Source organism: Callionymus lyra, chromosome 15 (genome assembly GCF_982586985.1).
Source record: "Callionymus lyra chromosome 15, fCalLyr1.hap1.1, whole genome shotgun sequence".
Taxonomy (NCBI): Eukaryota; Metazoa; Chordata; class Actinopteri; order Syngnathiformes; family Callionymidae; genus Callionymus; species Callionymus lyra.
Window position 1 is genome coordinate 24433402 of NC_141832.1, and position 24392 is coordinate 24457793.

The window sequence follows — 24392 nt, forward strand, 5'->3', positions numbered from 1 at the left end:
GATAATGCCTGAAAATACCCAGGAAAGAGCTTCGAAAAGCTGAAGGCACAGAATTCTAGTATACAAATTGAAAGTTCTGGACTGAGAGGTCAGGTATTATTTTCAGATCCATCCATCTCGGGGCAATTTGTGAAATGAAAACATTGCCTGGAGGCCATGGTGAAGGTTCAACAAGTAATCAGGAGACAAGAAGTATCATCGCTTAAAATGGCCTTTTATAACAAGTGCTTGCTGAACCGTACCTTCATTACAGAGGAAGGTCGTCAAACCTTCATTCCAATCTCCATCCAAGAATGAAGGCTTGATATGAAATATTAAATCCAGGATCCAACACTGATAAAATCGTAGTGATGAACGGTAACTTTTATTTCATATTGAACTAGAAATAGCTACTTATTTCCCGTGTTATCATTTCCTCCCTTTACTTTCTTGACTGAACTTTATTTTATCAGTTTACATTTTGAAATATAATTCATATCTTTAAATTGCATATATTTTGATGTCTTTGTTTGAATATTTTTCTATAGAATCAGATTAGCATAATAGTTAGTAATAACTCTAGCCAAAGGATTGTTGTTAATGGCAGCCGCACTTTTAAGTGATTAAGTAGGTTTTTAATATCTGCATTGAAGAGACAGGACTAAACTGGCCTCTGTTTAATAGCCCAAGGAATGAGCATAATACAACATTTTGAGATTTTTAATTCTTATTTTATATAATGTTCATTTTAATTTTGACCGTCCATTGAGAAGAACTCTCTAGATATTATTTTTGTTTGTTTTGCCATTGTTTTAATCACACATTAATCCATGTGTTACCAAAACCGTGAACATCTCCCTTTCCACAGGGTTTTTTCCAATGCATTTAAACATGCCATTGTGGAGCCTCTGCTCAAAAAGCCAGGCTTAGACCCGACTGACCTCAGTAATTTCAGGCCTATTTCTAAGCTCCCTTTCTTGTCCAAGAGAAGGTGGTGTCTGAGCAGCTGTCATTGTTCCTGGATCAGAGCGACATCCATGAGAAGTTTCAGTCTGGCTTCTGTAAACATCACTCTACGGAGACAGCTTTACTGAAAGTGTCCAGTGACATCATGATGTCGGCTGACTCGGGTCAATACTCTGTTCTGATTCTCTTGGATCTGTCCTCAACCTTTGATCACCAGATCCTGCTGAGAAGACTGAGTGATAAAGTGGGAATGTTTGGGTCTGTGTTACAGTGGTTCTTGTCATACCTTTCTGGGCGCAGTTTTAGTGTATCTGCCAATCAAATGAGGTCGGAATCAGCGGATCTGTTGTGTGGAGTCCATCAAGGTTCTGTTCTGGGTCTTTTTTTGTTTTTGCTGTACTTGATTCCCCTCGGTAACATCATTCAGAGATTTCCTGATGTTTCTTACCACATTCTTCTGATGACATCCAGCTCTACTGCTCTTTTGATCCAACTGAGCCCCAGAGGATGAACAGCTTAGTCAATTGTTTGCTAGAAATCAAACAATGGCTGAGTGAAAACACTTTGCAGCTAAATGTGGACAAAACTGAAACTCTGGTTATTGCTCCTGATGATAAGGTTCCAGGGTTGAGTCAGTACTTGGGTGATTTGGGTCAGTCTGTTAAACTGAGCCTGAGAAACCTGGGTGTTGTATCTGACAAAGACATGTCTACTGACTCATTCAAGAAACATCTTAAGACATTTTTATTTGTTCAGGCTTTTCCTTGATTTTCTGGAACTCCTGTGTTTTTCTCTGTGTCGTGACATTTTAAGTATATATTTTATGAGGAATTGTTTTCATTGTTTAAGCGCTTTGTGACCCTGGTCTGGAAAAGCGCCCTATAAATATAAATTACTTACTTTTTAACGTTCTTTGGTAATTAAGTCTGAATTATTTTGTCTGTTAATGCGACAATTGATCCAATAATTGCTTTGTGGAGATAATATAGCAAAATTACTCCTGTTAGGAGTCGACTTTACTTTTAACTTAAAAAGTAGAAGAAAGCCCACTGAGGATGAACGACGGGGTTTTTGATATTCATGAAATAAGCAGGTTGTTTGACAAAAGTGTAAAATGAGGCTTTTAAAATTGCTGCAGACACACAAAAATATTGGAGCGACTGATTGTACGGTGCGGTTGAACAAAGAATATGTCTTTCAAGGGAACAAAGGGTTGCTGATTGCTTCTTTGTATGGACAATGGCTGATTAGATTCACAATTCCCCTGTGGTGGAAACTAGATTATTAATCCTGCAGTAGTCTGTTGTAGACATTCTTTTTTTTTATTTTATAAAAAGATATAATCTAATGTATAGAAACATTCATGTCTTTGGAAGGCAGATTTTCGCTCGTGTTTTATTCAGACTGGATCCAAGGTCAGACATTCTGACAGAGAAATGGTAAAATCTCTCTCCCTCATCTTTTCTGCCGGTTAGAGAAGCACTGATGAATGACCTGAGATTATAAACCACTCTGCACTGATAAGTGCAGATGTAATATTTATTACGTTTGACCTCCAACTGTTATTACAAAGTCTGCGAACACAACAAAGCAGCACGTTTGCGAATACATGAAGGAAATCATTCTCAACGCACAGAAGTCGAGACAAACTTCTTTATGTCTTCTGCAGGTGCCACATCCGAGTCATAGACACCTTCGGCACCGAGCCGGCTTACAACCATGAAGAATACGCGACCGTGCACGGATACAGAACCAACTGGGGTTACTGGAACCTTCGCAGTCAGCAGTACATGACCATGTTCCGTAAGTGTGCAGCTCTCTCCTGGTGTCAATGTCAACAAATGTTAAAACATGACGCTTCAAACCGTCCGCCATTTAGTCAAATCCTGAATGCAAATGGGAATGTTTGCCAGTGTCCCGGGCGAACCGTTCTGAATAGTTATAGACCGTCGAGCGGCTTTTAAGTGAAATAAGTGAAATGTTGGCCTGCAGCAGCTGCTGCTCCCACTTCAAATGAAAGCAGAACAAACGATCAGATCATAACTGGGTGTCTGGTGACCGCTTGAGAGTGTAGGTACAAGAAAAAGACACATACGCTCAGAGGTGCCGTATCTGTCTGTAGATTAAATGAATCTATTTTAGGAAAAACATCCTTGGGGGAAACTTACAGTGCAGCAAGAACACGATGAGAGAGCCGCTATTGTTGGACTGAGGTAGAACTAGGGTCTTTACAGGACTACCCTTACAGTGCAGCAAGAACATTTATAGACAAGACACACAGTTTGTATGGCTATCAAATGCTGGAAAATGTGCCATGAGTGAGTTCTTTATAAGATTTTGTTTTATTTCAAAGGTTAGATTTATTCACATTCATCCATTAGACACAGCCTCAAACTTTTGGCCACAAAAATGCACAAGAAGCGACTGACTTCTGAGGCCAAGTCAATCTAGACACTCACCCAAACACAACATAACAAATCATAAACAACAGCAGAAGAAAGTTCAGCTGTTGCTAGTGCCTTCAATTAATTTAGAAAGTGAGCAGCCCTGCTGATTAGGAAATGCTGGTTGTGCTAGCTGCCGAAATCAGCTGGCATTCAGCCTGAAATATTGACTGAAATTTGGTATCGCCTGCTGTTTGTAAATCTTCAATGGTTCTGCTATCTGGCGCTGAGACTTGTCACTAGGTTTACAACAGTGGTTCTTATTTGGTATTCTCTGCATGTCACTTCAAGTCTGATTCCGCCTCACTTTTAACACATTTGAAATTGGACACATAACAATGAAGTGCCTCGTACTTTTCTTTGTCCTTGGCAGCTCACACGCCGGACAACTCTTTTATGGGGTTCGTGGCAGAGGAACTGAACGAGACCGAGAGGCTGAACATTCAGAGGGAAAAAGTTAATAACATGGCAGTCATGTACGGCAAAGAAGCCAGCATGTGGAAGGTCGGTGTCATGCTGAAAACTGGTGAATAAATATGTTTCTACACACTGTGAGTTGTCAGCTTCTACGCTTACTTTGTAAATGTCAAGAGAATTCATGAATTATATTAATAGTGCAGCCCATTCTGACACCCCCAGAGAAAAATCATTTGTTATTATATATTTTTTTATGTGCTAAAGAGCTGTATACATACATTATGAAATTATTATTATTATGAGTTATAACAATGGGATTTAAAGAAAATGTGATATGGACTTATTTACATTTTTACTTGATATTTTAATCCCACACAATTGATCGAAATATTATATCTAATAAATAAGGAATATTTCATTATATTTCAACATCACTAGAATTCCATATAGATTTTACTGAACGCTTGAAGTACTTGAAGTAATTCAAGTTACATCAAAGGCACGTTTAAGGAATGATGGTACGGATCATTAGAGATCTTTTTCAAGGCAGACAGAATTCTCAAGATGACGTAAATAAATCATGTATTACAATTTTTTTTTTAAACCAAACAGAAATAAATTGTTTCGCTAATTTTGTTTCGCTCTTTCTTCTCTCATGCTAACAAACTCCACGTGGATTCTTCATTCAACGCACAGATTCAAGTAAATATGTCTCTGATTTCTAAAAACAAAGATGTGTTTTATAATTGTTTCATAAATCTTGTTTATAAGTGTGAATTTAAACAACAGCAGAAGATGACCATGCTTTTATAAAAAGATAAGATGTGCTCTTTCTAAATTATAAACAACTGGCTTTTCTTTATCTTGTAGAGCAAAGCGTAGGCATGTCTTTCTGAAAGTACAACAAAAGGCAGAAGATTTTTCATAAATGATTTATAAGCTGAAAACATAGCTTCATAAATAAATAATCACTAGTTAGTTACACAGGCGGATACTACTGAGTTTTGATGGTGATACTAGTCTTTTGTCGTCTGTTGAACTCACTGTTTGTATTCAAGAACAAAGACAAGTTACTGAAGATCCTCCATCGCTACATGGACATCCATGGTACAGTCTACTATGAGACCCACCGCCCCCCTGAAGTGCCAGTCTTCGTCAAGAACCACGGTCTTCTCCCTCAGCAGGAGCTGCAGCAGCTTCTCAGCAAGGCCAAGGTGACTATGAGCCAGAGGATTCGGACAGTTTTAGCTTTTGGGGAGAGTTTTTCTGCTTTTGTTAAGATTATGTGAGATTTAGGTGAATGTGATTCTGCATAAATCAGTCCAAATCTCCTCCGCCTCATATTCCCATCAAGCTTTTCATGGGATTTGGCTTCCCGTACGAGGGACCAGCTCCGCTGGAGGCCATCGCCAACGGCTGCGTCTTTCTCCAGCCGAGGTTTAATCCTCCGCACAGCTCTCTCAATCACGACTTCTTCAGAGGAAAACCAACTTCCAGAAAGGTGAACATTACTTCTATAAGTACCATATAGCATACTGTCAATTTTTCTTTAAGAAATGATTTAAAAAGTTTGAAAAATTTTACATGTGAAAATTCTCCATGTTCTTCGTAAGAATGAGTATTAAAATGACATTGAAACATTATGACACTCTATCACTTTCGATGCTTTTAAAAATGTTTCTGAGTGCTCATAAAAAGGACCGGACACAAAGGCGCAGTTTTTAGACAGTGACCCAAATAGCCTTGTTGTTAAGCTTGTTTTGTCCTTCTGTGGTGAATGCATGTCCTCACACCCAATGTGTGAAAAGCTCGGGATACTTTCCTTTCAAGGACTAATCGAACACCTGCTGAGACGCTGGTGTAAAAGATGCTATTGAAAACAAAGACGTTTTAATTTCTTCTAATCTTCTGTCCTTAGGTCTCCTCTCAGCACCCCTACGCAGAAGTCTACATTGGCCGACCGCACGTGGTCACCGTGGACTACAACAACACAGAGGAATTTGAATCTGCCGTCCGGGACATCATGAAGTCCAATGTAGGTTTATTTCTCTTGGTTTGATTTCCAACTTATCGTCCTTGTCCGGAAGAATGAACGATTCTAGGCACTGAAGATGAAAGAGTTACACTTCAATGTTTTGACCCACTTCCAAAGCCCGCCGGCCTTTTTTTAGAACTCCTAATCATCACATCCTGCATCACAACAAAGCGCTGAGCTGGCTCTATCTCTGTTCTTCGCGAGTGCTAATTGCCGCGATATCGAGTGGATGGCTGCGCTCACACCTGGTAGCATGGCAGCTCCCCAAAAGGCTTCCAGCACATCATATTTCTCGACCCCGGCCACGCTAAGCTGACAACTTTCGACCTGCAACTACTGATTCTGTTGAGCACCACCAGCCAGTTGCCTTAACAAGGTCTCCGGTTTTCTGCTGACTTGGCTAATATTGGCTTGTGTAGATGGTTATATCTCATATACTATATTGTTCTTACTATAAATGGGTGTAAACTGAATTATGGACCTTTTTTAAATGTATCAGGAAGTCATAAAAATTGGAAGAAAACAATTCAATGATATAATGAAATTCAAGGCTATTTTAGAGTGTAAATAATAGTTCTGACCGAGAAATCAATTTGAGTTTGTTTCTGCTTCCCCTTGTGTGGATGCTTCTGCTGGCGGGCTGCAGTGGTCGGCTCAGTTTCTAATAGCACCATGGCAACAGAAGCAGACATATAAAGAAGGAGGAATATAAATGTAACACCATTTTAATCTGTTTTCTTGTCTCCGTGCAAGACTTCAGACAAGTTTCACCTGCAGACGTGTTTCTTTGGTCATGAAGCTTGTGTTTGTCTTGTCTGAACTGCAAAAAGGGATTTGTTTTGTCTTTTGTTCGAACAAAGGAATGTGGTAACGTAAAGGTTTATTAGAGGCTACTTATGTTAAGAGGTGAAATGATGATTGTTTCAACTTTACATCATGATTTAATATAAGATCCTCGAAGAACATGACAGCCGCCTTCCATAATCGACCCCAAACATGAGTGGTCGAGGAATCTCTGGTTGGAAAAGCTGGTTAATTTAAATGTGATGAAATTCATTTCCATTTTTTTTTGTGTTCAAAAACACTAATAATATGTACATTTTTCATGTGTGTGTTTGAGTATAGGTGGAGCCGTTCCTCCCGTACGAGTACACATGTGAGGGGATGCTGGAGCGGGTTCACGCCTACATTCAGAACCAAGTAAGTTTCGTGTTCAGTTGGTCTGATTTATTTGATGTCACTTTGTCGTATTATTTAATCTTGTTCCGAGCCCAGCTGTTTGTCACTGACCTCAGATCATGGACGTTCTAATTCTCTTTCTTCATTGGGTCATTTTTCTCTTTCGTCTCTGTGCGTATGGAACAAACTCTCCCTTGAGAGACTGTCTTTTCATTTGCTTAAGTAGACCAGCAGAACAATGGGATTCAATTTACTGCCTCCCTGCCTCATTAAGAGCTAAAATGTCCATGTGGAAACCTAACTTATTGTACTTATTCTTAATACTGAAAACAGATCTGTTATACAAATTATTATTTTTTTGGTTTTAGAAGATTGCTTGATGCAAGAAAGTAAGTAAATAAGTAAGTAGCAGTTATTTGTACACCACCTGTCTAGACCAGGGTCACAAAGCGCTTTAACAATCAAAAGCAATACACAGTTAAAAATACCTATGGATTTAAAAACTAATGGCCAAGACAACATAGAGACGAACACAGGAGTCCCAGAAGATGGGAAAAGCCTGCACAAATAAAAAGGTCTTAATGTTTCTTAAAGGAGTCAGTAGACTCTATCAAACGCAGAAGAGAGAGAGGAAGATCGTTCCAAAGCCTGGAAGGATTTCTCTCCTCTGGTCCTGAACCGGGTGCGAGGAACCATCAGTAGATTCTGATCCACAGACCTCAGAGCCCGAGCTGGGGTGTAAGGCTGGATCAGATCAGTGATGTAAGGAGGAGCCTGACCATGAATAGCTCTGAAAGTAAGAAATTATTTTACACAAAAATAAGTAATTTTGGGTTGTTAGATAATAATGTTGCCTTCACTGAAATGTATTCTGTATGTTTGGGAAAGTAAACTCTTACAATTTAGTAAATGTCTATATTCCAAATATTTTTTTTATTTTGCGGATTTTTTGCGGAGACCTTTGGAAAAATTTAAATGCGAAAATAAAAAATGATCCTCAAGCGAAGGCTACTCAACCATAAAATCAAATTTAAAATATGTAGCTGCAGTGTTGAGACCAAAAAAGAGCAGTGGGAAAATAGTTTTGGATCCTTCGTTGTGGATGGTTTATTTTGTAATAAAGAAACTCTTGGGTCATGTGGTATTGATGGCAAGTCAGGCTGTGTTGTTTCACCCGTTTAAACGTGACTAGTACGGGAGAGGGGGGTAATTTGTGCCAACGAGCAAGTAGTGCGCATTGAAATTAGTCTTGTGACATCATATTTTTGAAGAGGCATCCATCTCCCTCATTCTGCAAAAAAGACTCATGGCTTGAGAGATCAGCACATTAAAGTATCAAAATAATTTTTGCCCACCAAAGCAACATTTCTATGAAGCTGTATTTAACATTATAAAAAAAATGCCTTTCTAAGCTAGATGCTGTGTCATTGGTCAACTTATTATTATTTATTATATATTATTATTGTCATTTAGTGATATTGTACATTGTATTCTTACACTTGATAACTATATGATATTCTTCATGTAGACCAAAATCAGGAAACAACGCAAACAGAACAGTGATAGCGTTTCAACTTCTTTGGATTAGCTACGCCTTGTTTAAGCATATTGACCTTTAATGTTGTAAACTGTCTTCATGTCAGAATGGTTAATGAGACCCCCAGAGACACCAGCCGTCTAATGGGCGAGACAAAGCTGTTAAAGGAAGTGGTGCCGTTTACCTGTGATAAGGAGCTGATTCTGTACAAAAGATGAACATATTCTATGAAATATTTAGTCAATTTAAATGGAAACACAGTTTGTATTAAGGGAAGCCGTGCTTTACATGAAGTGTTAGAGCGGCCGCCAATTATATATATATTTATATATTTATACGCACAAAGTCTCAGACTTTTCTCTGTCTAAATATTGTCTCGATAATGTCTGGTTCTAAGTTGGTTTGGTCTTCACTACAACACTAGTAAAGGTTTGTTATTTTAAATATGTAAAATATTTCAAAGCTCAAATTTATCGTCTCACTTTATGTATCCATGGTATTTTAGAGGTATTACCATCTTCATAAATAGTTTTTTTTTGTGATGTATGAATCTTCTGTCAAGTTGAAAAGAATATCCTTTTGGGACAAATGCATCTAAACTAATCTAATCTAAAGAAAAGCACAAAAATAATAATGTATACAATGTATTCAATGTCAACCAGCTAAAGCAACTATGCTATCATGTTTCTAACAAACACACATAACTTTGTGATATCTTAAATATCTGCAGAGGCTTCTGCGATACAGAGGCTGAACTGAAGTACAGATTGTATAGTCTCTGGTGGTGTTAATATTTTTTAAATCTAGTTTGGAGCTCTGCTTCCAGAGTTGGCACAGAGAAGCCAGAGAAAGAAGTGGGAGCCCAGATATTGCTTGTGGGCACGAGGAGCTTGTTTAATAATAGGGTCCGTGGGCTACAGAGACGTGTCGGAGAAATGTTATTACCTGGCTCTTATGAATAGTCTCAGCTGGAGGGAGGATCTTATCGCAGCTCTCAAACAGCATAATTCTGCCTCCGGAACTCATTAGTTGTTGGGGATTGAGAAGTCCCCGCGGGGCAGCAAGGACTTGTTGCTCGACACGAAAACTCTGCTCATTGTTTGGCTGCCGTTCTCCTATTGATGATGATGTCATCGTCGTCCCTGCAGGACTTTTGCTCGCCGGAAACTCCATTTCCTCCCTTAAATGCATCCACGATCTGGGGAAGCAGCCCTTCTGGTCCATTCGTCCCCCTGTCTAACTCCACCGTCCTCACATGGGCGTCAAACATCAGCCTGTTTCCCTCCTGGCCCCCCCTCGGCACGCTGCAGTTTCTGGCTTCAGACGAGGGACAGTCATGTGTGAAAGCGTGCCACGGTGCCGGACTCATCTGTGAACCAGCCTTCTTTAAATTCATCAACATTAAAGAGGCCTTTAATGCGTAAGTGACTTATTAATGACTTGTTCTCACCTTCATATGCATGGAATGAAATGATTTCCTGAGTAAACGACAGTAATATAAAAGAGCAACATCGTGCAGAAGGATAGAAGAGTACTGACATTTCTATATTCTGTGAATAATCTGGACAAAAATCCATGATCATGTCATCCGTCATCTTTATTTTTGTCAAATGAAGGTCAATTATTTTAGATGCACTGTTCTTACATACTGGTCGTGTCGTCACACCTCGTTTCCTTCTTCAACATATTCTAGAGCCTGATCATTTGTCTTCTATGTTCCTGATTTAACACAGTCTTGCTTCTCTAAATTCCTCATGTAGTCTTTCCCTGAAGAATCTCCCCTTCCATCCTTGACTCCAGAGGCAAGGCTATAGCATTAATATTAAAATGATACATGGAATTCTCACTGATAACCTTCGGCACACATTAAAATTCAGTAGAAGATGTATAGACATTAAAAAATTCTCTTAATGTTGATCCTGGATGAATTAACTTTAAGGTTTATATTCCTGCATCGTAAAACCTGTCCTCTTTCTTTCCCTCTCTCCTGCTTCCAAGGCTGAACTTCCAGTGTGAGGGACTGGAGTGGGAGATGAATCATCTCTTTCCTGCCTTTTCAGCAGAGCACGCAGAATGTGGCCTGCAGCAAAATCCGCTTCTGTTTAGCTGCGCCGGGGCTGCTGCCAAGTACCGTCGTATTTGCCCCTGCAGAGACTATCGCAGAGGCCAGGTGGCGCTGTGCAGGGACTGCCTATGACCAAAGGTGGCCCTGGGGATCCAGCACCATGAACTACGTGACAGGAATGGCTCTTTCCCTGCAGATTTTCTCGAACAAAGCCTCGGATTGGAAGGTGACACGTGCCAATATCCTTCTCAAAACCTGCCAAAGGTATTAAAGGTGGTGAATCTTCTCAGGGACCTGCATGATTGTACTTTCGTTTAGGTGAGTTTGAAGGTTTACACGGTGGTACATCTACGGCATTATGTTAGTTGAGTATGTTTATTTATCTCTGCCAAAGCCAAAATGTTAAGATGTAACTTGTTTATGTTTGGCCTGAAGAAAATATTTGTTGTACATAAGTATTGTTTAATAAAATAATTGAATCAGTTGCTGAGTTTTGTAGTGTAACACACAGTATGAAAGAACAACAATGAGGTGTTTTAAAAAAAAATGGAGACAGAAGACTTAATTCATAAGGGAAAATAAAAATTAAATTAATTATAAAAAACGGATAGTCCCTCATTAGCTGAGTTTCTCTCACCATTAGAAGTAGTGCAATGAAAAAATATCTATATATTTCTACATAATTTTGTGTAGTGATTGTTATTATTTTCAAACAGATGCATATGTGGTATGTAGCAATGCTCAGCAGAGGTTTCATGACATTGCAGTTATGCAGTTCTAAAATTGAAGATAATTTTCTTTATGAGTTACAAGGCTCTTGCCCAAATCAACTACAAACAAACTCATTCAAAGTTTAGTGATGTTAAAGAATCCTAATGTGGGAGGAGTTGTAAGTTTTAACTGTGAAAATCCTTCAGCAACTCACAACCCACCTCCACTCCTTTTCTGTTTGGTGATTCTGACGGATGTGATCTTGAATGTCCTAACGCGTATTGAAAAGTGAATCGTACTCCTCGTGCTGTACTCGGCCGATTTCGGGTTCTGGCCTGGTGGATGACATAGTTCAGGATAGTTTCTTAGTTTTTGAAAACAACAAGATTTGTTGCAGCTATTGATAGCTTGCGATTAAACCCCCCAAAAATGTAAAGCTAATATCTTCAAAGTACATAGATACAATATATTCTTTTAAAATTCACAGCCATGAGGCAAAAAAATCATGATGCAAATCAAAACGTAACTTTTCAGAGTCCGTAAGTCTATGCAGAACACACTTCAGGACTCCACTATTCATTTGTCTCGGGCAATATAAGGCTAGCATCTCTTTTAGACTTCCTGGAAAATGTCAGACAGATTTTGACGTTTACATGGAGTGAGGCTGTGTTGTGCCAGAGCCTCTAAATCAAACAGTAGTAAAATGTCATACGGCTGAATTAATGCTTCCAGTTAAACGCCAGCATTTTTCCATTTCAGATGTAAATAAAGTGCAGTGGTGCACAAAATCTTGAAAGCAGCAACAGGTGGAGTGTAGCCCTGCATGAGCAATGACCAGCAAGACGCAGAGAACAGCAGCAATGACACTGAAGTCATTATCCTCAGAGCTGCTGCTCCTCTGAAGCAGAACGCCGCTCTATGATAAGAGCGTTTTAATGAGACTTCCTCAAAGACTCGTCCAAATTGCCAGTTTTAATTAAATGAATCCTCTTTGACTGATTGAACCTTTTCATAATATTCCAATTCCTTCTCTGCGATTCATAATCTGGAACTTTCTTCTGTGCGAGTCAATGTGAAATGAAAGTTGTGAAATGTATATTAAGTTTGACTTTTTTTTCCTGTCACGTCACCGAGAGAAACATTCCACTGCGTCATTGTCGACGTCTGGCTCTCAAAAGTGTAATTAAATTCTTGCGTGCAATTGAATCGACATAATAAAACTTTGATTTGATTTCACGTGGCGCGGCCGGCGATGATTAGAGGACACAATCCAATTAGAGTGTATATTTGAGCGTAAAAGTATTTAATGCCGAAGCGTTTTTTATTCATTCGTTCTTTCAATCGGTCGGGGCAAAGATAAACACCCTTGACATGTCGCCCATCATTCACAGAAGGATTACTGCTTTCCTCATGCAGTTATACTGTGAGACATTCAATGCTTTAACACAAAAATGCTACAATTTAAAACAGAAAATCAAACGTAAAAAGCTTCATATCCGTCATTTGTAGCCCGAGCATTCGATGTCAGAGTCACGTTCGACTTCAGTAAAACAGCAGAAATATAAGTCATCAACATAATCATGGTTTATTTCCCAAAATTCAATTAGATATCTGAAAGACATTGATCAACCATAAACTATTCTCTAATGATTATCAGTTGATAATAGTGACAGATGATGGACGGATACATAAATCCGGCGGCGTAACAAACATGGCGTCAACAAAGGGAGGCTCATTCCTCCTTCAAAAATCAGTCGTTTTCCTGAATGATGGTGGATCAGCTCCACTAGTCATAATGTCTGATAAATTACACATTTCCCTACATATTATCAACACAAGTGTACATCATCGCTCTGCTCCTCGTTCACGTCTCTCTTCCAGTTAACGCCTGATTGAGGGTTGGGGAGGAAAGCCATCTGCTACCATACAGATAATGACTCATGTGGATCTCCCCAATAATAATCTTAGGTGTCTTGGAAAGTGACGCTTCCACAGACTCGTCTTAATGGGCCGTGTCTGTAGCAATTGCAGAGATGAAGAGGTATTATTCAATCTCAGGGCGACGTCGGTGACTGTGATGCGTGTTCAGCACAAATAATTGCCCAGAGTTTATTAGTTATGCCCACGATAACAAAAGACTCATCCGTCTGTGTCGTCTCCCTAATCGTTTGGCTTTCACTCCCTCCGCTTTGTCTCCGCCGTGGTATTTCGCTTTGTAGTGGAATTAACTGAAGTTTAGTCAACAGTTTCGCTCGCTCTTCTCGCTTAATGGACTTAAGAGGAACACTTTACCTGTGTGTCACACCAGCCTCACTTTAGCTCACACTGACGTGATGATGTTCAGCATCTGTTCTGTCCTGTTTTAGAGACAACAAATGAGTTTCAACAGACAATGTTCTTTTGAATATACTTTTATTTAAACATTTAGACCTGCTGGATGATCTTCAGGTGTTTGTGCATTATGGGCTTTTGTCTATGACAGGGGAAAGGGTGCCATTTGTTACAGAAAATATAACATTATAACTGATGATTCACCCAAAAATCTTCACAATCCTCACAAAACTTCACTCGTTTTCTATTCACCCTCATGTTGAAGGGTTGGGAATGTTTTCAGAGTAATCCATTCCTTTTTGGAGTTACAGGCAAATATGAATGATATTTTTAATGTAGCAACCAGAGCTCAATGGAGGAACTTCCTCCGAAAAGACACTTAAAAACATCCATTTACCTTTATATTTATAGACTTACAGTACTTCTGGTTTATATAGCTCCTTATTCTTTGAACATCTGCCACAAACAAGCGTAAAATACAGAATTCTTCTTGTCGAGGTTTCAATACAAGACAGAAATTACAGACGAAAATCCCATTTTTCTGATTTAAAAAGTCAATAAAGTTTCGTATGTCATGGGATTTAATTGATTACTTGATCCAGTTTTTTGTCCTCAATCTCTAATATAGGTTTTCTTAGATTTCCTCCACAGATTTTGGGTACATCTCTTTGTCTATGTGTCAGGGTCTTTATTAGCTCCTACAAAAAAAACTGAAACTGTTGCGTGGGTTTACTCTGGGCACTCTTATTTCCTCCCACAGTCCAAAGAAAATAATTGAATTAATGTTTTAGACAAATTTCCCTCAAACGTAAACTCTTCTAAGAAAGTTTTAATTACCACATTTCTTTTACAATTAACCTTCAGATCGAGAATAAATCTTGGCGGTGAAAAAAGCCAGTTTATTACAATCAGCAATAAAATCTTCTATCTCGAGTCTGGGATCACACATAGACTTGCAGAGAAACTAGCGCAGGTCTGTTTAACTTCGCCCTCACTCCACATGAACCCAATTAAGCTTCTTTCCCAAAATGTCAAACTACTTATTCAAGCGGCTGCTGGAGTAATATTTGGATTTCGTGGAAGAGAGAGAAGTGTGTAATTGTCCTTTTAGAATGACAGTCAAAGCTGCTGCTTCCTTTGTTTACGGTGCAACATATTGATCCCCAATTATCCTCGACTACTTAGTGTTGAAGCTTCTCTTCTTCCAAACTCTCTTGGTTTGTTTGAAGCTTGAATTTCATCTGAAACTAAAATGAATGTTGATTAATGATTAAAATAAAATCCTACATCTTCAGTGGAGAAAACAAAGGAGAGAAAGTTATTTCATTAATCGTGCAATTAAAAGTATTTCTATGTGAGAAAGAGAAAGTATTTCCTAGTTAGCAGCTATTTTTTCACTGTCCTTGGAAATGTGCAATAGAAATACAAATTAGAAAATAAGTAAAAATCTTGAGACATAAAAATTTAGAAACATTTTTACACATTAATTAAGAATATTTGTTCAAGGTTTCAATATTTAATTACTATGCAAATGTTTCCTTATAATTGCACTATTATTTTTGAAATGAAGTGTAACAGAAAACCAGCTCTCCCTTCGCTCGAGCAGGTTTCCAGTGAATCTATCCCGACTGAATCCGTCCCACTTGACAAAGAGGTCTGGACGACAAGACAAAAAAAGGCAGGAGGATGAACACTGATGCTTTATAAAGGTTTCAGATGTCTGGCTGATTTAGAATTGACTTTACGGGAGCGAGGAAAGAAAAGACGAGGGAAGAATGAAAGTGTGCGTCCTGATAGCATCGACATCTGAGGATTGTTTTGGACAGATGGTGACAGCGCCTTGAAAGGAAGAGTCTTTGTTTATTATTAGACAGGTGTGAAGATTCTGGAAGGTGTAAAAGACATCCAGCTGTTTTACAGGCTGAACATGACTTGTTCTCATTACTCATTTATGGAGCGATGGTTTGAAGTGGGGGTGAGACAGCAGATGAGACTTCAATAGATTCAGGCTTCACATATTGTGACGAGTAGAGAGGCGTGACGTGACCAAGTGATCCGCTCCAGGTTTTCCTGCTCTCGTCGCCACACCTGCGACACAATCTGGATACAAACCAGCTTGCAGTGCAAGGAACGGAAAGACATCTCAGAAAGCAGAGATAAATTGCACCACAGGCCGGGATTATCATGTCATTCCAATTTAAAAGTTAAATGGGACAATATTCGTTCACGTTAAAGCTTAAAGGATTAAGTTATGAGATCCAAACAACTTCTTATTAACTTCCCAGAATTCAGCTTGTTCTCTCTTTGTTCTTAGTGAGTGTTCTTACTTATTTTAAACACTAATAACATTTTTAAAAACTAACATATCATGGCGTCATTGCCATTTTATAAACGTGGATAGATCAGCTTTTTTTTATTATTTCACCTTGAAGATCAGAAGTTGATAATCCTCATTCATTTCACTGCCACCAAAGGAATCTCTTGTATCTCTTTCAATTATCACAGAAACACGGCAGGATTAATAGTTCTGCTTTCATCAGCACCAGACTAATGATGTGTCACCTTCATCCGCTTGTATCCTGTTGTTGTCAGTTATAATTAACAAGTTTCCTTGTACAGGTTTTCAGCCCTGGAAGAAATTACTAGCCAATCTGGAATTCTGATTTAAACCTGGCTCTCGGGGTGCGCTGTGGGATTCCTTCCTCCAGGAAGGACGACATTAATAATTTATCAACCCTGAAAATATAATTAATTTATGAACGTGTGTACTTGAATGCCACACCTGTCGTCAACAACTGCATTCATCGCATTGTCGAACAGATGATTATCAATGAGTTTTTTAGCCTTTCAAATAGCCGATTCAGCTGCTTTTACTGTGCAGATGTTACGATTTCCAAGGAAAATAAATGTCTGAGTAAGTAAGTAAGTAAGTAAGTGATTTTTTGTAGAAAAAAAAAAAATCTTAACATTTAGGTACCCCTGTGATCATCACACTTTTTCTGTTAGAAACTGACCTCAGAACCTTATCAGAAATGGGAAAAGTCATGCGGCCCTCACAAGAAAAGGTTTGGGGACCCCTGACATAGATAGATACAAAAACTAGGCCTAAAACTAGTCAATATGTAAGGATTTATTTTTTGGGAAGAATCATTTTGGGGGATTGGTCTGTCAGAGTGGGATAAGGTTGAATTTTTAATTGGATAAAATATAACAAAACAGAAGAGTCTGTTGATTTTCATCATGGATTCATTCACTCGTCCTCTGAGTGAACAGCGTTGTTGTTGAAACCTTCTCTCCGTCGATGGTCCCCTGTGCCGCGGTTGGCAGCCCAGGCGTCCCCCCCGCCGTGTGCTAAATCATTAAGATGTTTACTCATGATTAAAGATCTCTCCTTGAAAGGCTTCAGGTGGAATCGTCGGCGTGCTGCTGGTGAGTCTCAGTAACGGATTCAACGCCAATGAATTCCCTGGACTTCCTGCCTGTTTCTGCGGATTAATCCGGCCTCATTTAAGTGCTGTACTGTTTATCCGCGGTGCTTGATCTGCTGACCTCGGCGCTCTTTGATGTCTTCAAATTAGACAACAGCAGCGACCGCTAACAAGGAACAGTGGGATTTCCTTACAGCTTCTCCAGGATTGCACCAATTACTTCCTTAAAAGAGAACTCTGCGTGTGGCTCGTTATGTGGTTATTAGCCGACTCGTCCGCGTCATCTCTGTACATACTTCTTTTTTTAGGGATAAAAAAGGGAAAAGAAAGGAAGTGAGATAAAGCCGCACAGATCTGGCACAATCGATCTGGCAGAGCAAACAAATTGCAGCAAAATGTCCTGAAGCTCTCGCGCATCTGTCTTCAGGGTTGCCAGAGAGAAAGGTGGTGTGTTCTGGGCTCATGGCCAGCTCTGCGTGGGCACTGTGGGCGTGTTGAGGCAAAAACAGTTTGTTGATATTGTTATAAAGATGGCTCGAGTCAAGAGGGAAACACATGGATGTTCTCAGACTAATATGATTCACTTGACATGGACTCATTTTCTCTAGTATATATAACAGTATACCTCATATATTCAATTATGGTTGTTTTTTTTTATCACTCTTCTAATACACACCTCTTAAACTCTAGGACCAATAACCTCATCTGAGTCATTTTCAGTGGCCCGCCAGATGGTTGGCTCAAATCAATATATTTAATTCATGTTGGTGACTATAACGATGTCAGTGTTTAAACTAGGCTGAGGAACATCCATTCATCCATTTTCTGCTTCTTAATCCACTAAAGGGACTGGAGCCTATCCAAGTTTCGTCGGGCAAGAGGTGCGATCAATATCTGTATGTTTTTGGACTGTGGGAGGAAACCATAGTGACGAGTAGACTGCTAAAAGATCTCGGCCCGACATGGGATCGCCCAAGCTGTGAAATAATGTCATAAGTGGAGCGTCAGTGGACCCAAAAGCAGAAACAGTCTCAAACAGGTTAGAGTATCCAAAGGTCACTTCTTTAATACATACAATCCTCAAAGGTCAATCCAAAACAGGCTCCAACTTGGGCAAAAACCAAAACAGGTTAAAATCCAGAACTCAGGTGGCAGGGGCACGGCTAGAAGGGAAGTCCAACCCACAAACTGAAAAAGGGAAAAAAGACTTCACTTAAACAGAAAACACTGATGTCAGGAAAAATCTCAGGAATATCCATCTTCTCGAAGCAAACAGGCTCCTCTAGTAGAGACCGCCACTAGTCAGCTCAGCCGTGCTAACTACAGAAAAGTACCATATTTTCTGCACTATTAGGCGCACCGTATTATGAACCGCACCTTCAATGAATGGACTATTTTGGAACTGCTTTCATAAATAGGCTGCACCGGATTAAAAGGTGCATAGAATAAAAGATACAGTCAAATGTTTGACTGGGGTTGCATTATGCATCCACTAGATAAAGCAGTGCTAAAGGGAATGTCAAAAAAACGGTCAGATAAAGTCAAACTTTATTAAGCGTACTGACGACTCCGTTCACTCCCATGGTAACGATGTTCAAATGATGTTTAAAAGGATTCAAGCAGCAGCGCGCGAGACTGGTGTTGTGAGCAGACGAATGTTGAGTGAACAGCAGTGAAGTTGAGCACGTGTATGACAGCTAGAGTAAGTAAGTAAGTAAGTAAGTGAGTAAGTAATTTTTATTTGTATAGCACTTTTCCAGACCAGGGTCACAAAGCGCTTAAACAATCAAAACAATATTCAATAAAGTATATACTTAAAAGATCAAGATAACACTGAGAACAACACAGGAGTTCCAGAAAACCAAGGAAAAGCCTGAACAAATAGAAACGTCTTAAGATGTTTCTTAAAGGAGTCAGTAGACTCCATCAAGCGCAAAGAGAGAGGAAGACCGTTCCAAAGATTAGGAGCAACAGCCTGGAAGGATTTCTCTCCTCTGGTCCTGAACCATGTGCGAGGAACCATCAGTAGATTCTGATCCACAGACCTCAGAGCCCGAGCTGGGGTGTAAGGCTGGATCAGATCAGTGATGTAAGGAGGAGCCTGACCATGAAAGCTAGAGCAAGCGTGTATGACATGTTGAACGCACGTGTATGACTGGTTGAGCGTGCAACAGTGTGATTTTGAGTGTACGACAACCAAGACACACTCGCTTAAACCGGTGGCAGTAATATCACTCCATAGTCGTCCGCCATGATGTGACCTTCGTCGTTAATCCCACCCCGTGATGACGCAATGACGTAATTCCGCTCATGGCGTGTCGGCTCAGTCGGTAGAATCAGGAAAGTGTTTGTAAACATGTCACCCACCAGGTAATGTTCATATATACAAGGCGCTCCGGATTATAAGGCGCACTGTCGTTTTTTGAGAAAATTAAAGGCTTTTAAGTGCGCCTTATAGTGTTGCAAATACGGTAAGCAAACAAAGATATTGGAATTTAAAAGGATCATGACAAGTAATAGCTTAAGGTAATAAGAGATTTCTCAGAATGTTTCTGCGTTTGTTTAATTGCCATGCTTGCACCAAACACAAAGATAGTAAAATGGTTCAGTGTGACATGAGGCTTCTTAGAAAGTTAAGTGTAAATAGTAAAATGTTTCTGTAATAAAAATGACTCCTAAACTGAATTTCACTAAAGTAGCCATTAGTGCAACATTGCAACGTGTTGTTCAATTCCAGTTTGATTTTCCAAATGAATTTGAATTTGGATGACATAACACTTTCCCTTTTTTTGAAAGACCATTTTGATAGCTACTGACCACTGCAGACAGAAAGCAGTTGCTGGAGTTCAGATGGCAGATGTAGCTCCTACAGCCATGACACAAGAGGTCATAATCAGCATGTCCTTTAGATTTCACGCACAACTTTTTTGTTTTTCCAAAAGCAAATCGCCAGCAAGTAAGAACAGAGACAAAGAAGTCCATGTGGAAAAGGGATGAAAGGAAAGTTAGAATCAAAGTGGGCTGGTTTGGCCGGCAGCTCTCTAAAACTTCCCCTCGGTCAGTCGACTGCCATCGGATGTGCAACATGCAAGAGAATATTCAATGTCTGCTGAATGTTGTTGTTGTCGACGGTCGGATGTGTCTGGATATTGTCTGACATCTTCACACAGAGAGAAGAGAGTGATGATGAAGGAGCCGTTATCACCTCCTTTATCTTCGGGCTCCTCTGCTGTTACCCACAGCCTCTTCACTTCAGCTGTAGAATCTATTTATCGCCGCTCTAATTATTTTTTCCCGCTTCTGGGCTGAAACATGATTTTCTGTCTTGCTGTGACTTCAGAGGAGCTAATTTTCAGCTTCCTTGTCATGATTGATGTCCCGTTAAAAACCTTAAAACGATGAGAACCTCGGAACAAATCGTTTATCAGGGAGGGGGAAGCTGCCGAGGCTCAGTCTGACGTTAGTCCCAGCGTTTGATGTATTCACCTGACCTTAGAATGTGACTACAGTGAGGCTGGCTGGGACTTCATTGCTCTATATTTTAATGAAAGAAGCTGTTAAGGTGACCTAATGTGCGCCCCCCCTTCGCTGTGTTAATCTGGCCTAGCATGGTTTGTGTCAACCTGGATTTTTTTATTTTCGTTTTCTTGCAGTGTTTTTTCTTCTTTTTGTTTAGATTTTTTGTTTTGTTTTGTGCATCTTGTTAATAAAGAAATCTTGTATAGAAGTTATTATTATATATATTCCCCATATCTAAATTATGTTTAGATAAATAAATAATGGTAAATATTTTCAGTTTCATTGCCTACTGCGGTTATTCATTATTTCTCATTTTCAGCTATCCTTTTACATTGTGTTTTAGAATTGTAACGTTTTTCAAGAATGATGTTTTAGAAAAGGTGTGTTGGATCAAAAACTATGTCAAGTAAACGCCATCAAGGTTAGTGTTAGCGTGAATGTTTGCATGTCTTTGTGTGACTGACTGGCGTCCTGTTCAGGGTATCCCCCACCTCTCGCTCGAAGAAGCTGGGATAAATACTACAGCCCCCTGCAACCTCCATAAAGGAAATCAACAGAAGAAAATGGATAAAATGATCAATTCTTTCTTCAGTAGACCATGTAAATATAGAGAAATACACCAAAACCCAATAAAAGTCAATGTGCCGAAGCGTGCCCTCTAGCGAAAGAACGCTGGCATTGCAGGGGTGTGTCATATCAGAAAGTGTCTTATCTATGCGAGGGTTTTTCAGGTACAAAACATCTGGGGATTGATGACAACTAATGACAAACCTCAATGCTTGACCAATCGCACCAGTGTGGGTGTGGTTATCGTAAATGTAACCGAGTGAATAGGTTTCGCCATTAGGTGACACTATTTACCTGCAATTAAAATGTGAATTTATTATTATGTCCTGTGTGACTACCCGTCAAGGGATGACGCTGTTTTGCGGTAGCTCTGTGGAACTTTCTAACGGGAGTGATCGCAAAAAAAATTTTTTTTAAATGGTTTCGCCACCATCAAAAGATCCACTCCGGTACTCCTGTGGTTATTTCGAGGGACACACTCCACTGTCCTTGAACACAACGCAGAGTAAAGTCAGAGCGCGGGCTACATAAACAAGATTGAATCTCCAGAATAACAGTGTTTTCAGTGGGTTGGGCTTAAGGTCATTTTGTAATGTAAATATTTCAATGAAAATAGAGTTTTGTACAAACAGACACATACTGATGAGTACAATAGAGGTCCAACATCTATTTAAGCTACATTTAAATCAACACATTAGTTGAACTTTAATAGACTATAATAATAACACTTCAGCTCTGACACCAGTTTTCAAATCGACTGGAGAATTTCTGTCCACGGCTAACGTTTCAGTGAGAAAGAAAAATGGGCAATTGCCTCAAAATATAGGTTTCTGATTTTGGACTTGTGTGAGTGTTTGAGTGGAGAACTAAAGTGTTTGAGGAATGAAGGCAAATATGTAACTGCTCATCATGAATGAAGTCAGGCATGATTCCGCTTATGGGCTGAGCTGGAGCCTATACCAGTTTATTTGGGTATTTTGGTATTTATTTCAATGGCTTGTAAGCATTCAACAACAACAATGTATAGAAATATCATTTATCACAAAAGTACTAGAGCTTTGTCATGTAAATCTCCACTGCAATTGTAATAGTTGAATAGTACAAACATACCATATGATATCATAAAGTGTAATCTACGTTAAACCCATGTGATTTACCAGCGGTTGACTGAGGACACCGTGTGGCCACTTTAGACAAGACACTATACATACACGAGTTTATGGTGTGTATGATTGTATGAATAAACATTAAAAGATTTTGCCTGAAGATATTTTATATTCTGAATCATCACACCTACCAACATATCTATTGAAGAATGATGAAATTCTGATTCATTATTTGAAACATGTCAGTCGTCTGTACTTACTTATAACAAAATTGTTACTGGTGGGAAAAAACTCTATAAGATATATATATATATATATATATATATATATATATATATATATATATATATATATACAGTATATGGAGAGAGAGAGAGAGAGAGAGAGAGAGAGAGCGAGAGAGAGAGCGATCTCATCAGTGGCATAGATACTCAACACAGCAGAATGTTCCTAAAATCAGACAACAATGGATACCACTCCAACATTAGTCAAAGCCAGACTTATAGCAGACTTGTCCCTGGTGTATATTTCAAGGGTTGCAGTTTTGAATGAAAAAAACAACCATCCAGACACATTCACAGAAACTGTACATCCTTTCAGGATCCTCAACACCATACCAAGGACAACACCAGAATCCAATGCTTCTTTACTTTAAAGAGGATAACTTCCTGAGGAACACTGTGGCACAAGATGGCCCCTGACTGTGCTCTCTGAAGACTCTCTGGAGGTCAGGGCTTTGTAGGCTTTTGTCGAGCCCAATTAGATCAGTCTCAATATCAACAATAGCACACAGAAGATTTCAATCCACATATCTGTGGGCTTAGTGTGGAATATCAAGTTGATTACTTTCATGTTTCTGTTGAGGAAGGTACATACCTCTCTTTGAGGGCCTTCACTCTTCTGTAATACATACGTACATATTTCTAAAGAACTTGAATGATGTATCCCATAATAAAATTCAATTGTGTTAATTGTCAATTTATATCTGACCAAGAAGAATTTAAACATTCAATATTATATATTAATGTTAATGTAGTTAATGTTTAATGTTCACTTTTAATGGGATAGGCGGAGAAATGTAAGAACCCACCTAGAATATAAAAAAACAACAACATTATTTTACAAGGTTTGTATCATAAACGAATCGGGATTGTTTAAGAACATAATAAATCACCATCCTATGTGAACCAGTTGTACACAACAATACAAGAGGCAAAACATTCTAAATAAATAGAATAACCCCTGAGTTATGGGTTTCATAACTTCAGGTTCTACAAATTGGTGCAAAGCCCTCTAACTGCTTAGTTACAGGTTTACCCTCGAGGCCCTGCCTCGTCTGAGAAAGCTTAATGAGCTTGCCACCCAGCTGGGTCGAGGCCACTTCCTATAAAAGGTGGGGAATCCACGCCGCACTTCCTCCTACTGAAAACTCAGCTGAGAAAAGGCTGCAGCTGGGTGACGTGGTTAGAGGGCTTTGCACCAATTCACACCTAGTGGGGGGAAGTCCGAGGCCCTGATGGAGAACCAAACAGGACACTTGAAGTTCTCCTTGCTGGCGAAGAGGTCCGCCACCGGATGACCGAACCAAGACCAAATCTAGGAACCCATTCGCCCTGGATAGCCCCCCCCCCAACAGTCTGTCTGTTACTATATTGCTGTGAGCTCTGAGCGAGAGCAGATGACAATCTGCCCACCGCCAAATCTTTTTTGCCACACTCAGAAGAGCTGGGGATCTGACTCCAGCCTGGCGGTTGACGTACGCCACCGCGGTGGAGCTGACTGACAGTACTAGGACGTTGGACTGTGACAGTTGGCGTGAGAGGTGAAGCAGGACGTTGTGAATTGCTTTTAACTCTGGCCAGTTGATGTGTCTGTTAACCAGTCCCCGCTGGCATAGGTCTGACCTGAGGTGCCTCCCCAACCTGTCAGAGATGCGTCTGTGAACACCTTAGTGGGATGAAAGACGCAACCTCGTGGAAGCTTGACCAGGGAGTTCCAAAAATGGATGTCCTACAAAGCCCGAGTGGGAAGGTGCACTTTCCGACCTTGGTCCCTCTTGGGGTCTAGCTTCCTCATGTGCAGCAAGCCCAGCTGCACCGCCGTGTGAG

At 39.7% G+C, this 24392-nt stretch overlaps 1 protein-coding gene across 1 annotated transcript in view; it reads left to right on the forward strand.

The window, feature by feature from the left end:
* The window catches only part of mgat5b (alpha-1,6-mannosylglycoprotein 6-beta-N-acetylglucosaminyltransferase B), a 50052-nt gene extending 38947 nt beyond the window's left edge, over positions 1-11105 (forward strand). The window contains exons 10-17 of the mRNA XM_087809514.1: positions 2615-2748; positions 3763-3899; positions 4865-5020; positions 5161-5307; positions 5725-5841; positions 6967-7041; positions 9706-9977; positions 10556-11105. Coding sequence (XP_087665640.1) covers positions 2615-2748; positions 3763-3899; positions 4865-5020; positions 5161-5307; positions 5725-5841; positions 6967-7041; positions 9706-9977; positions 10556-10754 — 1237 coding nt within the window. The 3' untranslated portion in view covers positions 10755-11105. The remainder of the gene's footprint in view (positions 1-2614; positions 2749-3762; positions 3900-4864; positions 5021-5160; positions 5308-5724; positions 5842-6966; positions 7042-9705; positions 9978-10555) is intronic.
* Positions 11106-24392: the final 13287 nt, after the last annotated feature.